The 20,746-nt window shown below is 46.8% G+C and overlaps 1 protein-coding gene across 1 annotated transcript in view; it reads right to left on the bottom strand.

Annotated features, from left to right (window-relative positions):
* The window catches only part of LOC134370151 (contactin-associated protein-like 4), a 167,595-nt gene that overhangs the window by 113,689 nt on the left and 33,160 nt on the right, over window positions 1–20,746 (bottom strand). Inside the window, exon 3 of the mRNA XM_063087160.1 lies at window positions 17,715–17,908. Coding sequence (XP_062943230.1) covers window positions 17,715–17,908 — 194 coding nt within the window. The remainder of the gene's footprint in view (window positions 1–17,714; window positions 17,909–20,746) is intronic.

A 20,746-nucleotide genomic window follows, 5' to 3' on the forward strand; every position in this document is an offset into this window, starting at 1 on the left:
TGATGTGTTGTTGTATCCTACTTGCTAATATTTTTCTGAGGATTTCTGCATCTATGTGCATCAGATATACTGGCCTGTAATTTTCTTTTTTTGTTGTGTCTTTGTCTGGTTTTGGTATCAGGGTGATGTTAGTGTAATACAATGAGGCTGGGAGAACAGGCGCTGTTTCAATTTTTTGGAATAGTTTGAAGAGAATTGGCATTAATTCCTCCTTGAAGGTTTGGTAGAATTCAGCAGTGAAGACATGTGGACCTGGGCTTTTTTTTGTTGGGAGCCTGCTGATCACTGGGTCAGTCTTGCTGCTTGTCGTTGCTCTGTTCACGTTTTCCATTTCTTTTTGGTCCAGTCTTGGTAGTTTGTGTGTGTACAGAAATTTACTCATTTCCTCCAGGTTTTCAGATTGTTGGCATATAGTTGTTTATAGTAGTCTCTAATGACTCTTTGTATTTCTGTGGTGTCAATTGTAATGTCTCCTTTTTCATTTTTAATTTTTGTTATTTAGGTCTTTTCTCCTCTTTTTTAAGTTAGCCTAGCTAATGGTTTGTCTATTTTGTTTATCTTCTCAAAAAACTAACTTTTTGTTTCACTGATCTTTTGTATTGTTTTTTGGGGGGTTCTATTTCATTAGGTTCTGCTCTGGTCTTAATTATTTCTTCCCTTCAATTCCTCTGCTGGGTCTATGCCCAAAGAAATGGAAATCATCACGTCGAAGGGACACCTGCACTCCCATGTTTACTGCAGCTCTATTTACAATAGCCAAGGATTATAACCCACCTAAATGCCGTTGCTGGATGTCTGGATAAGGGAAATGTGGCATCTACACAATGGAATACTTCTCTGCCATAAAAAAGAATGAAATGCTGCCATTTGCAGCAACATGGACGAACTTAGAGAAAATCATGTTAAATGAAATAAATCAGGCACAGAAAGAGAAATACCACATGTTCTCACTCATAAGTGGGAGCTAAAAAATAAATTAATTAAAAAAAACAGGAAAGAAAAAAGACAACAATCACAATAGTATGTTGAACTTTCAAAAAGGCAAGAACAGAACTGAGGTCACCAGAGTTGGGGTGGGGGAGGGAAGGTAAGGGAGGAGTTGGTAAGGGGTCATGAAAACAATGACATTGTGTGACGTTGAATATGCAGATCGCCCTGATCTCAGCACCACATCCTGCACACAGGTATTGACATTCAACTCCACACCCCACAGATGTGCACAATCAACGACGTTACAATAAAAAATAAATAGAAATAAACGAATAAAAGAAAATAAAGGAAAGATTGTCGTTTGTTTTGTTTGGAACTTTATCAAGAATTTTCCACCTTGTCAGAAAAATCTTATTACCAATGTAGATGTCACTCCTGATACATGAGTCATCACTACATTCACGAAGATTCTGCACATATTATCTATTTCACTGTATGTACCTGTTTCACTAAGTGATACTGCATTTACATACTAAAATTCACATTGTTTTACAATAAATCCACATTATAATTATTTTTAAAATGTGTTAGTACTGAAGAAATGCTTTCTATTACCTCAACAAAGAGTAGCTGAAGAGTTTACATGTTATCTATTAGATAATTTTCCTTGTTCCAAAGTTTGATGTCACAGCTGAAATGGGCTCCCTAGACCCTGAAGCCCAAGCATGAATTTGAGGAAGTGTGAAAAAGCGTGTTTGGAAACCCATGATCATGTGGTTGTATGTCATATAACCTGACATCTGATCTACCACCAATTATTGACCAGGCGCACTGATAAAACATGAGCTCCAGGCTGGCGTCACACCTCCAGCCGTCACAGCAGATTCCACTCTGGAACTGATGTTGGAGTCTAACGTGGGGCTGCGTGTGGTCCCTGCCTGACTACTCTAGGTGCCCCTGTCCACTGCATCGACCATCCCTCAGCTCATTAATTGAGGACAGCGAGCGATGGATGGATGGGACCGTGGCACAGAAACTGTGAGAGATAGAAGGGACAGATTAAAATGGGAATCTCCCTTGAGAACTGCTCTCTTCCGCCTCGCAGGAGAGGATGTGCCTCCTGGGGTGGTCTGGGTCCACTCTCTTCTAGAAGCGCCACTTTGTTATTCTCTAAACATTTGTTGGAGTGAGCAGGACTGAAGCCATGCTGGGACCTCAAACCACACCAGCTGTAAACGTTTTTAAAAGACATAATTTTTTCTGTTGACATGCATTTCTCTGAGTTCCCTCTTTTCCCGTGGTTACTTGATATTTTGAACCTTGGTTATGGGGCAAGATGACATTATTTACATTAAGGTAAAGTTGTTTTCTGGCCAGCCTAGAGCTGTAGACTTGCTACAAGACACCTACTATCCAGACCCTGAGAGAACAGCAAAGATGGGAACAGAAAACAGCCAGAGCCTTGGTGAGACCTTGCTCCTGGCTCCTCGCACAGGTCCCCTGTGGGTCACGTCCCCTCCCTCCTGCATTTCATTTCCAATGTTCCATTCCCTCAACCCCCTCTTAAAAAGACCCCTCAGTAATCTGAGTCTTTGAGATGGTCTTAGTCTGCCCATTCTTCAGGTTTACTGGAGAGATGGGTTCGCCTAACATCTCTCTTCAGGTCACCGGTATTCCTGAAAAAAGCTGGCTTCCATTTTCACCAACATTTCACTTTCTCGTTTATTTTTTCTGTGGCAGGCAGCCAGATCTGGGTTCGGTAACAAATTTTGTCAAGCTGGTCAGGAGCTGAGTGGCTCCAGTATCGCATTCATGTTAAATATTGACATTAGTGATGAATTTCTGAGAAAACCTTCATTCAAAACAGAGTCCAATAAAAATCCTTGAGTAAGGAACATTTTGAATTACTGCTCAGGCTAGGAAACATATGCATTAAAAATAATAAATATTCACTTAGTATTAGGAGAGCTCAAACTTCACTGCATTTAGTGTCTGCAACATACTGTTAGAATAACGGATCTGAGAGTATCATTTTTCTCTCTGTGACTGAGCCAAGTGAGGCTGTGTTTTCCTAAGTCCCCTCCCTGAACCAGAGCAAGACTTGGAAACAGAACAAATTCACGCCTCAGAATTCTCAAAAGAGATTCTCAGTGGGAAAAATGAATTTCATATTATGTGTATATTAACCCATTTTGTGTTGCTATAATAGAGTACTTGAGACTGGGTACTTTATAAAGAACAGAGGTTTATTTGGCTTATGATGCTGGGACAGCTGCGTCTGGCACAGGCCTCAGGCAGCTTCTACTCATGGTGGAAAGTGGCAGGGAGCCAGCGGGTGCAAGCAGATCACATGGTGAGAGGAAGCGAGAGAGAGAGAGAGAGAGAGAGAGAGAGAGAGAGAGAGAGAGAGAGAGAAGGTGCCGGGGTCCTTTAAACAACCAGCTCTCACGGGAAAAAATAGACTGAGATCTCACTCGTGAGCCTTCTCCCCCAGGGAGAGCATTAATCCATTCATGAGGGATCCACCCCACGACTCAAACAGCTCCCAACACTGCCACATTGGGGATCAGATTTCCACACGAGTTCTGGGAGGAACAACATATTCAAACTCTGTCAATGTGTTTTCTGATAAAGGAGCTGAAAATGAAAGAGATCTAGTAAGAAATATTTCTAATGACATCATGAAGACTGTATTTTGAAAATACATTCATTAAAATGGTGGGTGGAAACATTGTTAATATATTTGTATACACTTGTCTTTGTGGGGATGCTTCAAATTTAGTCAATAAGTTAGTTAGCTAGTTAGTTAACAATCAGCTTGTGATGCCCACAAGAAGATCCTGTTTACATAATTAGATTTGTGAGATTACCCGAGGCCTGTCTGGATGCCAGTTTGCTCAAAGGATGCAGTCAGGTGGCCCCGCACGCTTCCTGGGCAGCACCAGTGTTCTTCAAGGAGGACAGTCTTTGTGGCCACAGTGACTTTGAACCTAGTGAGGTCCCCGGTGAGCGGAAACAAGCCTTCCTCTTTTATACCTACACTGATTGGTAGGGTTACATCAGTGATGAGATCGTTCTGTACCTGCTCCTTGCAAAATGGTAGCTGCTGCCGACATGTGGCTATGAAGCATGTGAAATGTGGTGAGTGCAACTGAGGAATTGAACTTTGAATTGCGTTAATTTTAACTGATTCAAACTTAAGCAGCCGTGAGTGTCTGGTGGCTACCATATTGGACAGTGCAAGTATCAGAGTCCCTGGCCCAAGAGGACAACATCGTGTAGCAACAGCAGAGTTTCTGGGTCACCACAGGTGACATGCCATTGACAGATGTCACCACACTTAGGCAGCTGAAGCTCTGTCTTCCCAGCAGGTGCCTGGGTTCATAGTTCATGGTTCGTACACAGTCTCGCAGTTGAGAAGGGAGCCTCCATCTGGGTTCTCTTCTACACTAAGTGATGTCACCCAGAAACACAGCTACATCCACCTTATTGAATTTCCAAGGAAAAATGGTTAGAAAGTTAACTCCAGGCCAAATTTATCCATTGAGAAAGAAAAAGTGTTTTGTTAATCCTTCACACATATGGCTATTCACCAGAATTGGAGAATATATGTAAAAGAAAAAAAATGAAGTGAATCATGTTAAATAATTCAAGTGAATCTTGAGATTGATAATTTGAGGAGATGTAATTTCCATTTAGCAGTAAGTTAGTTTTATAGAATAATGCTTGTGTTGACATATATGAGATAAATGTAATTGTGTAATAGCATTTATAAATAATGACTACCTTTCCATGTTTATGTTTTAGCATATCATCCTTTTTAAAAAGCTACATAAGTAACTTTCTAACGTAGGTATGTAACATACTCAGGGTACAAGTTACACAGCAGTAAATGATGACCTCTGATAACTTCAAGAACTGTTCATCCACAATCACACAAACAATTCAGACAGCAAGGAAGACACTTTCACATCATTTAGCCTTTTGTTAAAATAGAACAAAGTGTTATGCAAAACAATTAGCTTATTAAGAATAGTTTAGGAAGATTTTCATTAACATATTGCCACAGATTTTAAGTGACATCAGTATTTGTTCATTGAAACATTACAATGTCTCAAAAGTAAATGTTCTACGTAATTTTCCTTTTGAATTGGTTCTGAAACCAACTCACTGTGCTTCTTGCATAAAATGATACAAAGTGGCACAGTGTTTGCAGATGACCTGAGCACATCCTCCTGTGCCCTTTAAGTCATCTCTAGATAACTTATTATATCTGATACAATGTAAATGCTACGTGAACAGTTGTTATACTGTATTGTTTAGGGAATAATGACCATAAAAAGGTCAGTACAGACACAATTGTTCTTAACAGCCCACGGATACAGCTGACGACCCTTGAAAACTTGGGTGTAACTAAGGTGCTGTGTCTATCATCTCGTGACCTTTCAATGGCCAGCCTAATTCTGGTCTTTGATGCAGTATTAGTAGTTCTCCAAGCTTAATAAATGTTTAATGCATTGAACTTTATGGACGGGTCCCCACTACGGACAGATGCTGGAGCTCTAGGGCCTGGGCCCTTCCCTCTTGTGACCACCGTCACCAATGTGCAGCCCGTCGTCTTGCACCAGCATGCGGGTGGGCCGTTGGGATGGAGTCGACACACAGGTGCTGGGCCAGGACTAGACGCCCCCTCCCTCCCAAGCCAATTCTGAGACACCTGCTCCATCTCTCTGCTTCACTCACTCATTGGCCAGTGTCTCTTCTCCAGCCTTTTAACAACACCCCGATGAGGAATTTTAGCAGCAGACTCATTCCTAACAGGCCTGGTTACACCACCAGCTGGGACAGGATGCTGGAGGGGGCCCCAGAGCCCCTGTGACGGACACCGATGGGTGTCATTAAATCAGTGACTAAGAATCTTGTTATCCTAATGAGAACTACAGACATGGGTTTGTCCGGTTTATCTATCTGCTAATGAGAAAGAAGAACAGAAGAATCGAATCTATTTAAACTATTCAGGTGATTTTTCACCTAAGATGTGCAGGAAGCGGCACCTCTTGCTTAAGCAGCGCCACGTTCTGGCTGGAGTCTCAAATATAAAAGGAACTGGTAAGTGTTATAGACAATGATGCAGACTAGTCACGGCTGACAGATCCAAAGAAATCTTAGAATGGTCCTTCCAGTTAAAAGGTTCGATTTGCAAGTATTAGAAAAAATCCTGAAGGAAGAGTTGAACCTTGCTTACACTGATGTCCTGTTGTGTTCCTTCTCACCCACAGGACAAGGACATTTTCTCTTTGGATACAAAATGTGTAGGCCTACTTCCCAAGGGTGTGAATGGCAGGGCTGCCGCCCCCGTGCCCCCAACACCCTTCCCAACTAACACCAACATCCCCGCCTGAAGAGCTGGCGCTAAGTGTCAACACACCACACTAAGAGCTTTATTCACAATGAACAAATACATGCTGCTCTCTCAAGATTCTGACCACTGCACCCCGAGAATTTTGTATTATGTTACCGTTAACTGTGCCTGCAATAAAACACATGAAAAATTGATAAAGCATATTAATATACAAATAATTACAAATATTTTCTGTAATACTGTGCTCTGCCTGGTGTAACTTATATTTACATAAACCCCATGGGTTAAATGTGTCCCCCAAAGGTTCGTGTATTGGAGACTTGATTTCCACTGTAATAGGGTGGGAAATCCAATTACGCTACTTGAAAGGTGGGGCCTTTGAGAGGTGACTGGGTCCTAAGGACTGTGACCTTATCAATGGATTAATTCATTGATGGCCTAATGAGTGGTCACGAGTGGGGTCATGATGGATTCATAAGGCAAGTGAGTGAGCTGGTTAGCTCTCTCTTGCTCAGCCATTCGCCATGTGACACCCCGTGTCACTGTGGAGAGTCACCACCAAGAAAAAGGCCCTCACCAGATGTGTTCCCTACACCTTGGACTTCCCTCCAAACTGTAAGAAATAAATTTCCTTTCTTATAAATTACCTAGTTTCAGGTATTCTGTTATAAGCAACAGAAATGAACTAATACACCCACCAAAGACAACACACAGGAAATACAAATAACTGATAAACAAAATATCTTTAAAATAACTTTTTTTTTTTTTTGACCGGTAAAGGGATCGCAACTCTTGGCATGGTATCGTCTGCACCACGCTCAGCCAGTGAGTGCACCGGCCATCCCTATATAGGATCCGAACCCACGACCTCGGTGCTACCAGCACCGCACTCTCCTGAGTGAGCCATGGGGCCGGCCCCACAATAACTTTTTAAGCCACATTTTTAAAAAACATTTTCTAGACAATAGCTATAAACCCAGACTATATAGAAATATGTTAAATGCTTAAAAATATCTAGAGGACAAAATGCCACTGCTTGGCAAATAAAACGTCTACTACATTAACAATTGTTCTTCAAGCCTAAGTTTGAAAACTTTGGAATGTTTTCCTGTTTTCAGAAGGTAACTGTTATTTGGGACTTGGGAAAACAATGAACAATTCATAAACAGTCTCACAGAAACTGTTCTACTCAGAGTTATGCTTTCAAATTTTATATTTGTTCAACACTTTATGAGAGGAAGACACTATCTAAGTTCCTGCTGTTGTTTCTGCAAAAATACTTATTTGTTTACAAGTGGTTAAAACTGTTTTGTATTTAAATAAAATGTTAATCAGTCAGAATCTAACCAAATATGTTTCAAAATCAAATATCTAATCTTCACCAGATGTGTTTCTAAAACCATGCTGGGCTTTTTACTGAGAAAATAAAAATGTCTTGAGTCAGCAAATCTATTAAGCAAAAAAAACTGCAGCCTAATATTTCACTCTAAATTCAAAACAAAATCTTGCAGTACAGAAAAATGGGAGAAAACAGTAAATAACTTCCTTTTCCCGAGGGAGCGGGGCCAAGAGGGGGCGCCCCAGCCAGGCCCGAGTGTCCCCGGGTTTCCTTTGCTCAGGTCTGTGCAGGGACCGGGGTGCGGGGGTGGTCTTCGGGCTCCTCTTCACCGGGCTCTGGCTTCCATTTGGCTAAATTTCTCCCCCTTGGTAGACATGGTTCTCTTCTTTCTGTTTTTAATCTTCAATCCAAAGTTAACAGATTACCCTGCTTGAGTGTTCGGCTCTTTTTACGGGGACCGTGTTCTCTCCCGGGTCCAGCAAAGTCCCCTCAAATCCTCCCCATCCAGGTGAGGAGCTGCGGGCCTCTCACAACAGCACCCCGCAGCCTCCGGGTGGGTCCCCACTGGCTCCCGGACACTCTGTTCAGGGTTTGGGTTTCTCTCCATCCTTTTCTGTATTTCATTTCTCCGACCCAGTTCTTGCTAGTTTTCCACTCCTGGTGTTTTGCACACTTGGGATGAGGGGAGGACAGGCCTTGGGGACAGGCCGGCTGTCCTGCGTGTCCTGCTGGGGTGGTGTCCTGCTGGGGTGGCATCTGGCTCTGCCTGCGTGTCCTGCTGGGGTGGCGTCCGGCTGTCCTGTGTGTTCTGCTATGGTGACTTCTAGCTGTCCTGCGTGTCCTGCTGGGGTGACATCTGGCTGTGCCTGTGTGTCCTGCTGGGGTGGCATCTGGCTCTGCCATGATCCCCGCTCTTCTGGCACAGGACGCGCCACCCCTCAGGGGCTCTGCAGGTGTGGGGCAGGCACCACATCCAGGACCACCGTGTCCTGCAGGTCATGTCCACGCCTCTGTCCTGCGACTTAATCCCTCACAGCCACCCACACATGAGAACCTGGGGAAAAGAGAGTTCGTCACGTTTGGGCTTCACCCACAGCCACGGGGGCCTTGAGGCTCCCCCGGCTCACAGAGTCCTCAGCTCAGAGCCCGTGCTCGGTGCGGAGTGACTCGCTGGGGCCTCAGCTTGACTGTCCAGGGCTGTCGCTGCACCGCGAAAGCACGGTCACTGCCCTCAGTCGTCATGTGTCCTGAGCACGGCTGCTCCCGCCTGGGCGGCCGGGGGGGTCCCGGCGTCTTCCAGGTCCCTGTGCACCCCACACCCCACCCCGGGGCACTGTCCACTCCCACGGTGACGCAGGTCGGGCGGAAAGTGCTTGCGGGTGCTGGGGACACGCAGGGAAAGGACAGCAGAGCAACCGCACCATGGAGAAATCCACTGGAGACCCAGGGACCCACCCCACCGGGGCCCCCGGTCCTCTCTGCAGACACAGTCACCTCCCTGCACCAAAGGCAGGACACGCTCTGACGGATGAGGCCGAGTGCACCTGCAGCCGCCCCAGGGGAAAATGACATGGGACACAGAACCGACACCGCCACCCCGCAGCAGGCAGGAGGACAAGGAGGTGACAGCCGACTCCCCAGTTAAGAGATGTTCAAAGGCAGATTTTCTTTTCCACTTGACAAGATGAAAACATCTTTAATGTGAGTCGTCACTCATGGATAGGAAATAAGCCATTGAGTGACCCAGCAGCTGCCTGTCACCGAGAATCATGTGCATCCTGTGGACTCACGTTTGTCCTGCGCCCTGACAGGGACGGGATCAGACCGAGGCCCTGACTGCACCTGCTCTGCATGCTGTATGCTCACATGTATGTTTTCACTTCAGAAATTATTTACATGTGCTACAGAAAATGTGGAAAAGAGGCCAGAACGGAGGAAAAGGCCTATTTGTCACAGGAGAGTCCTGAAAGAAATGGCTGGAGGTTAGCCTGCTTCCCGTTGCTTATTCTTTCGTCCATAGCTAATACATTGCTTTATGTCTATAATTTAATACCAATCACTGTAGAGTAATCTTGATTACAGAGAAATAGCAGTTGGAGAATGTGTCAGGTTTTTCAGACACTCGAAATTTTGAGAGAGAGGAAGACAGAGACACAGAGAGAGGGAGAGAGATGGAGAGACAGACACAGACAGAGAGACACAGAGACAGAGAAACAGAGAGACACAGAGAGAGAAAGAGCCACACTTGGGGACGCAGGCCACTCACAGGCTCCAGTCAGGTTCGATGCCACCTGGTTTTCTGTCTCATGCTGTTCACCGCTCAGGTCAGTCATCCTGTTGATGGGACACGTGCAAAGAAACACAGCAGGAGCAAGGGGCCCAGGGGATCACCGGCCTGTCACCACAAGCTCTGCTTTAGTGAGAGTGGGTCAGGGGGCCTGCCCGCCCACTCGTGTGGCCTCCACGATGGGCATCTCGTGGTAAACAGATTGTCTAGTATTGAAGCCAGGTACTGTGGGGGCTGGTGGCGGCGGAGGGCTCAGGTGTGGCCTTCGTCAGCGGCACTGAGTTCGTGGTGCAATTTCCCTCTGTGCGTCCTTCTCCGGTAAGTTGTCTGCTGAAGGCGGTGCTTCCTGACTTCTGGGCTCTAATTTCTAGACACAGTCTACAGTAATTTTTTCACTGCCTAACTGCTCTGCGGTGTCCTTTCCCATGTTTCGGTCGAGTGTGGCTTCTTCTGGTCTCTGTGCAGCGTCTGCCATCGTATCGCATTTGGCTCCTCAGCTCTGGGTCTCACCTCTTTCCCCCCATTGTTTATCACAAAGATCAGCGATTTTTCCTCTCGCTTTCCTTCCTTTAGAGTGGTAAAGAGGAATAAAATTATTTTAATACAGGCACAATAAGATTTGCTTTGCTAACTCGATAATGTAGACAAATTTTGCTCTCCCGTGGCAGGAACCTCAGTTGATTAAACAGATGCCAGGAGGAATTAATTCGCCAGCTGTTCTTAAGGTGTCTCTGGGGAGGACAGGAGTGTCTTCTGCTTTGTCCGTCGAGGCATCGCTGTTGCAGTCACTCTGACAAGCATCGCCATCTCAGTCTAGGGAAGATGCTGCCGGGCCTGCAACCCCAAGGGTCTCCGGTGTGCAAGGGTCTCCTACGTCCCCTGAGGGTCACAGACACAGCCCCAATCCCCCAACCCGGTCCACACACTCAAGACCTTTCTCTTTCACATCTCAAGAGGCCATCCCCACCTTGGCAGCCTTCTCAGAAGCTGCAGAATTTTCTGTCTCTTTCAGTGCAGTGTCAAGTGATGTCTTCCTGGTGATGGCCTCTTCTTTCTGGTTAATTCCCTGCTTATATTGGGTAGATAGTCAAGAAATTTGAAGTTGCAAATGGTCCTCTAATTCTGTTGAATTCTGTTCTGAGTACTTATCATCACATAATTCTTGGAGGCAAAAAGAAAAGTGTCTATTGAATGGTTTTATCCTAAAGCAAACTTTTATTAATTTCCTTTTTGTTCTTTTCAAAATACATTTTCCCAGAATGTTATAGGCAGGTGTATTTATCACATAAAAACTTGCGTAAGGGGGGTAGCCTACCTGAATTTAAGTCATCAACGAATCCTGAACAACTACACCTCAAGTTCATAAACGTGTATGTGACCTTTAAACTGGAATTGTCATGGATTTGTCACAAGAAGAGTGTAGCTCCAGTTATTACTGCAGAAAGTACAGATTGGTCCCCGGGACAGGACCTCCTGGGAGCCCACTGATGGGGGTCAGGAAGGAAGCGTGCTGTTGGCCGCCGTCCACCTGCAGGCAGAGTCCTGGCTGGCAACCCCTGGGCAGGGTCAACCACCTCCCAGAGCAGGTGGAGCTGGGAAGGGCAACCCAGGGACAGGAGGAATCTCCTTTCTAATAGTCAGAAGTCATCCCCAAAGGCTGCAAAGGATTCCATAAATCAATCCATCATATTCCTGGTACCAGCCAGGACACTGAAGTCCTTTTGCCTTTTGTATGGAAATAAAAAGGTGAGAAGAGTGACAGGATAAGATTTTCTAGCGGTGACAGCAGGGAGGCAGAGGGCGGGTGGAGGGAGTGTGGCAGAGGCGTGGCCAGCCCACGCCCCACGCCTCTCCCGCCCATGCTGGGGTGGGGTCTCCACATCCCAGAGGACTCCAGGAGCAGCAGCTCCTCCTGGTTGAGCTCAGCCTCCCTCTGCTGCGGGGGGTGGGCAGAGAGGACAGCCCCCATGCTCCACGGCCCTTCCTCCCACAGCTAACTAGCTCACTAGCTAACCAGCTAGCTGGATAAACGGAGAACTGGCTTTCTGGAAGCGGGGGCTGGGCCGTGCCAGGCTCGGGAGGGCTGACATGGGAGGTTGCGGGCAGGAGCTCCATCCCCTCACCTCACCCATGGGAGTCGGCAAGACTTTCTCTCCACCTCTCCTGCCCTGGCTTCCCACTGGGCTCTGCCAGGGGTAGATGGAAGGGAGAGGAGGGTGGAAGCCACTTTCTCCAGGCTTCTGTGGCTCTTCTGTCCAGCAGTGGTGCCAGCAGGTCCTGGGGTCAAGGATGGCGACTCCTCCAGCTGGGCCTCCTGCAGCCCAGCACCATTGCTCCCACTCTGACTAGTGTGAGGTAAATGTTTCCTTTCCTTTGTGCCTGCTCCTCATTTCCAAAAGTTGCACATCCCTCTCAGAAAGATCTAGAAGCATTTCTGTTTTCCATCTGGATGCTGCTGGATAGAGTGTGTTTCTGACCACAGGGGAGAGGCCAGGGCACAGAGGGAGGGGCTGGAGGGCTGAGCATGAATGAACACGGCTGCGAGAGGAGGAACAGAAGAGAAAAGGAGGGAACATGAATGGAGCGCCCAGTTAAACAGCGTGCTTGGACTGAGTGACGTCCCCAAACTTCCAGTGTGGGAGCCCTAACCTCTACTGTGATTGTATCTGGAGACGGGGCCTCTTGGAGGAGACTGAGGTTAAAGGAGGTCACAAGGTGGGGCCTGATGTGCTGGGCCTGTGGCCAGGGCACCCTCTGTCTCTCTGTCCCTTTCTGCCACGTGAGGACCCAGGGAGAAGGTACATCTGCAGCCCAAGGACAGAGGTGGACGGAGCCCTCACTGCAGCTGACCATGCTGTTGGCACCTCGGTCTTGCACTTCCAGCCTCCAGACAGCAGGAGACAAATCTGTGTGGTTAAACCTCCAGGCTGTGGCATTTCATTGGACAGCTGAACTGACAGAGACGAGGGTGCGAAACATTTGATTCTGGAGGAAAGGAGCGCACGGCATGACCCGGCCCCTCTTGGCCACATCACCTGCTGCAGCTCCCGACGGCCCTGGCACCCGAGCAGGCCCTCAGCCGCAATCACAGGGTCAGGCATGGATCTGAGGCCAGAGCTCTCAGGACAACCTCAGGGAGTCCTCAGGGGGCAGAATCATTACGCTCCTCGGAGGCTGGTCCCTGGCTCCCTCAGGGTGTTCTGCCTGCAGTGCATGGTCCTGCAGAGTCCCCTGGGCATAGTACACTGGGGCTCTACCCCTGCAATTGGGTTAAATTATGGGACACCCTTGAGTCTGAGAGGGTGAGTGTGGCTGAATGGGCCTGACCTAATCATGTGAGGCTTTAAATCTGGATCCAGCACTCAAGAAGGGAGATCCAGAGATCTGGAGCTCCAGACAGGCTTTTTTTCAAACACTGGTTGAGGAGGGAGGCTGTGTCAGGGAACGTGGGAGACCTCAAGCTGAGCATGGCCCTGCAACAACCAGCAGGGACCGGGGACCTCAATCCCCTGAAATTGGAACAACCATATTCCTGGAGCCTCCATGTGAGAGACAGCTCAGCGGCCACCTCAATTTTGGCCTGGTGACACCCCAAGCAGAGAACCAGCTACGCTATGCTAGGCTTGTGACCTATAAAACTGCGAGATAAGCAGGGTCGTTTAGGCTGCTGAGTCTGTGGGAATTTGTGAGGCAGCATTGGAAGCAGACCAAGATGCGCCCAGCGAGAGCCAGCTGCCCAGGGTCTCCAGGCAGCAGCCTTCTGGCCAGTGCTCGCTGTGTCCACAGGACCTGATCTTTTTCATGGGGCCCCTGCACACTTTCCTAGAATTGTTGAACTTGACCTTGAAGCCACCTTTACCCCATCATCAACCCTGGCGTGAATTCAGTCTGTGTATGTGAACGTGACGGCCACCAGAAGCCTTGTAGAAGCACGCCGCTCTGAGCAGGGTGAGGGAACATGGGCTGCACGTGCCCAGTGCCCGCAGCATCCACCCTGCAGCCTGACTGCACACGGGTGCCGTTCCTCACACAGGCATGTCAGATGAGGTCGCACGTCTCTGGAAACTTGCTCCTCAACTGAAACGTAGTCACGGTCGGGGACCCTCCACAAGTATGCAGGAAGCATCCACATTCCACAACTTGGACAAAGCAGGCCTTCTCTCCTGAACACAGCTTCTGTAGCTCTGAGGATTTGTGTCTGTTTCTTGACTCTTTTTGTTTTCTTACTTTTTCCGATAAATTCAGTGCAGCCTCAGAATGAGTCAGTCGTCCCAGGAAATTACCAGCAGGCGTACAGAGTGTAAGGTCAGTAGAAACTATTGTTCTTTGTTTATGTGTTTCATTTTTTTGGCTAATCCTCCAAAATCAGTACTAATGGTCAAGACTGAGCTTGGACAATGGACCGCCAAAGTCAGCCAATGAAAAATTCATTTCACAAAGTAGAGCAGAAGAAGGGTCTGCAGAATGAGCTCTGGATACACCTGGTTATAGGAGCACAGAGAGGCCTCCCTGCGGGGGGGAGTGAACCCACAGCCTGTTACCCCAGGTGGGGGGCAGGGCCCTGCAGGAGGCTGGGGGCTGTCAGTCCTGAGGATAAAGTCTGCAGGGCTGTAGCCCACGTGCTCACACAGGAAAACCGCAGCACCCACAAGACCTCCATGGAATGTCTTGAGGTATTTCGAGGAAGGGGCACCAAAGCAAAATCTAATAATTTATAAAGTCAGAGATCTACCAACACAGTGATGAAGCTAATAAAAAAAAACTTTTCATTAACCAAGAGTGTTAATATTTTACATAATGAAAGTAAATATTTAAGTTAATTAATACTGGCTTTTATAATTTATATCTAAAAAAATGCTTGTGGAAAGGGCAGAGCTTCTAATCAAAATGTGTGATTTATTTCAAAGGCAGCCAACTATGAATGTTAGAGTTGGAAATACTAGCATTAACACCATTTTATTTTAAATGAGTATAATAGTACAATACTAGTAATTATCAGCTAGTGAGATCATATGTCTGTGTAAGTAAAAACAGTTCTGGTTAAAAGAAAATTAAAAAGAGGAAATACAACCATATTAGAATGTAAAGTGATAATTATAGTTCAACTAGCATTAATTAAGAATAAATTATTATAGTATAAACTGGTAATATTATTTTAAATATAAATAAAGCAGGACAACAAAAGAAAAAAAGATAAATTTAACTACATCAAATTTTAAAACTTTTGTGCATCAAAAGATACTACCAACAAACTAAAAAGGCAGCCCAGGGAATGGGAGAAAATACTTGCAAATCATGTGTCTGATACGAGGTTAACATCCAGAATATACAACAAACTTCTACAATTCAGCCACAGCAACAAAAATCATCTTATTAAGAAATAGACCAGGCATCCGAATAAGCATTTGTATAGAAAATGCACAAACGGGCAACAAGCAGGTGAAAAGATGCTCGACATCACTAATGTTAGGGAAGTGCAAGTCAAACCCATAAAAGTTATTACCTCACGCTCATTAAAGTGGCCACTATCAAAATACTAGAAAATTCCAAGTCTTGGTGAGGGTGTAAAGAAATAGGAACCATTGGGCATTGTCAGTAGGATTGTAAAATGGTGCGGTCACTATGAAAAACAGTATTCAGATTCCACAAAATTATTAGGCATAGAATTGCCACACGATCCAGCAATTCCACTTCTGGGTATAGACCCAGAGAATTCAGAGCAGGGACTCAAAGAGATATTTGTACACCCATGTTCACAGCAGCACCACTCACAACAGCCACAGTGTGGAAACAACCCAAGTGTCCATCAGTGGGTGAATGGATAAACAAAACACACATAGTCTATATACACAGTGGGATATTATTTAGGAATAGAAAGAAATAAAATTCTGACACATTCTACAGCATGGAAGAACCTTGAGGACATTAGGCTAAGTGAAATAAGCCAGTCACAAAAAGACAAATACTGCAAGGTTACACTCACATGAGGTCTCAGAGGAGTCACCTTCGTAGAGACAGAAAGTAGGACGGTGGGTGTGGGGCTGGGGGTGGGGAGGTGAAGAGCTGGCGTTTAGTGGGTGCAGAGTTTCCCTCTGGGCGGATGAAAACTTTCTGGAGGTGGATGCTGGTGACGGCTGCACGGCGATGTGAATGTGCTTTAGGCCACTGAACTATATACTTAGAAATGGGTAAAATGGTAATCATTTGCTTATGTATGTTTTGCCACAATAAAAAAATGCCAAAAAATAAATGGCATTCTGTAATAATTAAAGGTGCTTACACGGTGATATTGGGAATAGGTGACTAAGTCAACACAGACCATGCAGCTTGGAGTCCATCGCAAGAGGGGGTCTGTGCTGAGACTCCTGCCCTGTGCCACCATCTAGATGTTATGACTCAGTTTCCCTCGAGAGTAAGCAACAGGCAGAGATGATGCCCAAGTCCAGCTCACCCAGGCCTGGTTGACAGGAAGATGATAAATCTCACAGTTTCTCCATCTTTTTTATCTCCTTTTTAAAAAACCGGGTCGGCAATGTAAAGCTTAGTAGAATTAAGTATTAACATGCATTTCATAGGAAAGGTCTGTCATAGGAGAGAGTCGGAGGTGGCTCGGCAGCTGTGGTCCCAGGACGTCAAGAGCTGTCTGTCCAGTCTGGTTTGCCTGTGGAGGTCGCAGCACCAGCTTGCCCTGAGACAGCAGTGGCTGAATCACGCCAGCGCCCTCACAAGCTAGTGACACAGCAGAGGTCCAGGAGGGACAGAAAGAGGGCATTGATTCCCAGCAACAGTTGTCCCTCTGAGGCTTCCTGGCTAGTCTGTGCTGGTGACTGGTGTGTCACCTCCTCACTCCTTTATCCCTCTTGTCATGACAACCCAGCAAGAGGGAGTTCCTTACACCAGGAGTTCCTTACAGCAGCAGGTGCCCGTGTCCTCCTAACACCCAACCAGCCCTCCGGTGTTGTCCCACCTTGAGAGAACAACACTCTTCCCACCCGACAGCGTCCCCGCACGCTGCTCCTGCAGCACCACTCCCAGACGCCCTTCCGTGTGTCGCTGTGTTCACGTAGCCTGCCTTGCTTACAGCGTCTTGGTTTGGGCCCCACTCCAGTCACAAAATGGAACATTTTAAACCATCATCAGAGTTCAGCAAGGCTAAAGGAAGGTATACGGGTTACCTAAATAATTACGTAATAAAAGACACGTGGTAAATTGCATATCTTGTCAAAAGTCACAAAAGTTAGGCAAACAGAAACATTTTGTCCCAGAGAAAATGTGGGCATGTGACAGTTTATTAACCAGTCACAGACACAAGCCACTGAATCCCAATGAGGTCTCCACCCCAAGGCCGAGTAACTGTGGTCATGGGGTGGAGGACAGGTCCTGACAGCTCTCACGGCAGCATCTGCGTTTCCGGACATGCCATCCATCGGGAGACCCTTCAATTGGTGTCACTCAGATGCCCCAAAGGAGCAGTTAAGGCTGTGCTCACTGGTCCATGTGAAGCCACACGGCCAGGACACCAGGCTCCACGCTGCTGTGCAAAACACAAACTGATTGCACATGATGCTGTGCACATTTTTAATGAAAACTGGCTTTTTTCCTCAATTTTCTCACCGTGCTGTGAAATTATTTCCCATTGAGGTGCTTACTAAATGTGTGTCATATGTTTGAAAATGCACGACAACCTGGCCAGGCACTTCTGGAGATTCTCTTGCCCCACGCTGCCTGTGACCTGAGCTGCTCCACGGGAATTCCTGCATTTGGCCCCCGAGGTGGTGCCACGGGAAGGGACCTACCGAGATGCTGTCCTCGCGCCGGTACTGCTTCCAGTTCCTGCCACTGTCGCTGAACATCAGCAGGTAGCTGGTCACCCAGCTGGAGCTCCCGTACCCACCCTGCGTGGCCACTGCGGTGACCTCTGCCCTCTCTCCAAGGTCGATCTGCAGCCATTGGTTCTTGTTTGATGTGAGAGGTGCCCAGCCCCCAGCTCCTGCGTGTGGAGAAGGAAACAGGAAGGAGACGGGACAGAGAAGGACGCGTTAAAATCTCTCTTAAAGGAGGTGGATCACAGGTCAGAATGCACACTTCTGTGCCTTTTAAGAAAATCATATTTCCAAAGCCCAGAATAAATGACCTCATGATCATAAGCATCGCATTAAAGGACAGAGCCTGAAGCGTTTGTGTTCTAGGTTGTGTGAGCACGTCACCTAGTCCAGGTGCCACTGCAGGGTCCAGGTGCTCGGCGTGATGGGTGGACACCCCCAGCAAAAGCCGTCTACCCATGGGGCCAGTGTCCCCGGCCCTGGTGCTTGGGTGGTCACCACTGAGCCCTTTGACACTGTGACTGAATGTGGGGGTGCACTGGGCTATGATGGAGCCAATGTCCAGCTCAAGTGCCCCACTGCTGGTGCTCCGTGCCCGGCAGTGGAGATGTAAGGACCCTTGGGATCAGCCCTTGCCTCAAGGAGTTCACAGACTTAATGAAAGTGATGTTTATAGCAGGACTAGGAACTCAGGGTGTGCGAGCTACTGGTGAGGTCCACATGGAGCCTGAAGACCAAAGGGGTGGTAGAAATGCCCCCCAGGAGGAGCAAACTGCATCTGCATGCTCCTGCGAGAGCGTGAGAGACAAGCTGCAGAACAGCTGAGAGCAAATGAGAAAGAGCAGGAGACCTGGGACAGAGTCCAGCCCCGCACGGGGGGCACCGGGGATGCAGCGGAGGACCACGGGGTGGGGAGCGCACTGGCAAGGGTGGGTCCTCCTCAAAGTCCACCCCATCCAGGGCCAGACCCCAGGGTTCAGGAGCAGTGTGACTTACAGGCCAGTCTCCCAAATGCAGGGTTCCTGGAGCTGAAAAGGTGAAGGTGACAAAGGGACCCGAAGACAAAGTACCACAGGCCTGAGGGCTGCACCCCTCCCGGCCCCACACAGACACCAACAACACAAGCCGCAGGGCAGTGCTGCCAGGCTCACAAGGCACCCAACACCGTCAAAATAAGGGAAGAGCAAAATTCATACAGAATTGTTGCAGAAAATCAGGAAGCAAATGTCCACAAAAATCAGCTGAGGGAAATTCCTGCCCCGCAAATAGCCATGAGGCAGAAGGAAACCGTAGTCGACACTCCATGAAAAATGAAAGATCCTCAAATGAGCCTGTGAAGATCCGAAAAGCCACCTCGAATCAGAAATGGACAAAAACTGAAACCATACATGGATGAAAATAGAGTAATGAAAAAAGAATCGACTAAACTCAGGAAAGAAATGGAAGAAAAAGAAAAAATTATCTTCAAAATGAGGGATAAAAACCATTGTAGGTCTACCACGGTGACCAGAGTCCAGAACGCTGACACCAGCACCTGCTGGCGAGGACACGGAGCAGCAGAGTCTCAGTCACTGCTGGGGACCACAGGACGGTGCAGCCACCTTGGATGGTGGTTTCTCACAAAACTAAACACACTCTTCCCGTTCGATCCTACCATCCCCCTCCTCAGTATTTACTTAAAGGAGCTGAGAATTTATGTCCATGCAAAAAACTGTACATGAATGTCTGTGACAGCTACAATCATAAGAGCCCACATGTGGAAACAACCAACTCTATGACCCTCTGAAAAGACAAAATTATGAAAATAGCAACAAAAAAAAAAATTGGTGGCCTTCGGGAGTTGGGGGCAGAAAGGGATGGGAAGGTGGAGCATGGAGGATCTCGAGGCATCGAAACTATTGTGTACGATGCTGTCATGGGGCGTACATGCCATTACACACTTGTCCAAATGTATAGATTGTACGACACCAAGGCAAACCCCAGTGCAAATTACAGACCTTAGTGAATAGTAATGTATCAATGCTCTTTCATCAACTGTAACACGTATGCCACACTAGTGCGAGACACCAATGACAGGAGAACGTGTGTGTGTGTCGGCGGGAGGCTGAAAGGCTCACGGGGGCTCTCTGCACTTGCTCTCAGTTTTACTGTAAACCTAGAACTGCTCTAACAGGAGCCTATTACTTTTTTTTAAAAGAATACATTGAAAGATGCCCAAGAGAGGACAGATTCGAGTCACAAATGGAAGTGTCAGAAGGAACACCAAAGAGAGGTGGGAAATTACCACCGGAAGGAAAATGACACACAAAGTACCATGTCAGGAAAAAGTCGTGGCCATGGAAGACAGGAAAAGAAGGAATCATTTCATGTAGAATCTCTGAGAAGAAAAACAAAAAGGTGGAAGAGAGCTCATACTTCAAACTATAATAATAATAAAAACTTTCCAGAAATAGAAAGAGGACCTCACCAGACAGTACTATAAAATCTCTATAATAACAAAATTGTGGTGCATGAATAAAAATACCAGAAATAGACCCAAATACAGGTGAAAATTTAGCATATGACAACGGTGGAGTCTCTAAGCTCTGGGATAAAGACAAACGTGTCAGTAAATTGTCCTGGGACAACTGGGTAGTCATTTGTAAAAGGAAAAACTAACTTCCCATTTCACGCCATGCACAGGAATAAGCTCCAAGTGGATCAGGGATCTAAGAGTAAAAAGTGAAACCATATCGTTTCTAGAAGACACGGGCAAACTCTAGCTTCTAACTGTGACTCAAAATCCAGAGGTGATAAAGAAAAGTTTGATAGATTCGACTAGTAAACAAGTTTTAAATGCATGATAAATAAACACCGGAGCAAGTCAAAGGACAACAAACAGAGAACACACTTATTACAAATGAGGGCACATCAAGAAGTTTGTGGAAAGATTCGTATTACCTTTCCATTGATGACTGCAGTTTTGCACAGACTTTCTGGGGTGCCTCGTATACGACACACACAGT

The sequence above is a fragment of the Cynocephalus volans genome, chromosome 1 (assembly GCF_027409185.1).
Source record: "Cynocephalus volans isolate mCynVol1 chromosome 1, mCynVol1.pri, whole genome shotgun sequence".
Taxonomy (NCBI): domain Eukaryota; kingdom Metazoa; phylum Chordata; class Mammalia; order Dermoptera; family Cynocephalidae; genus Cynocephalus; species Cynocephalus volans.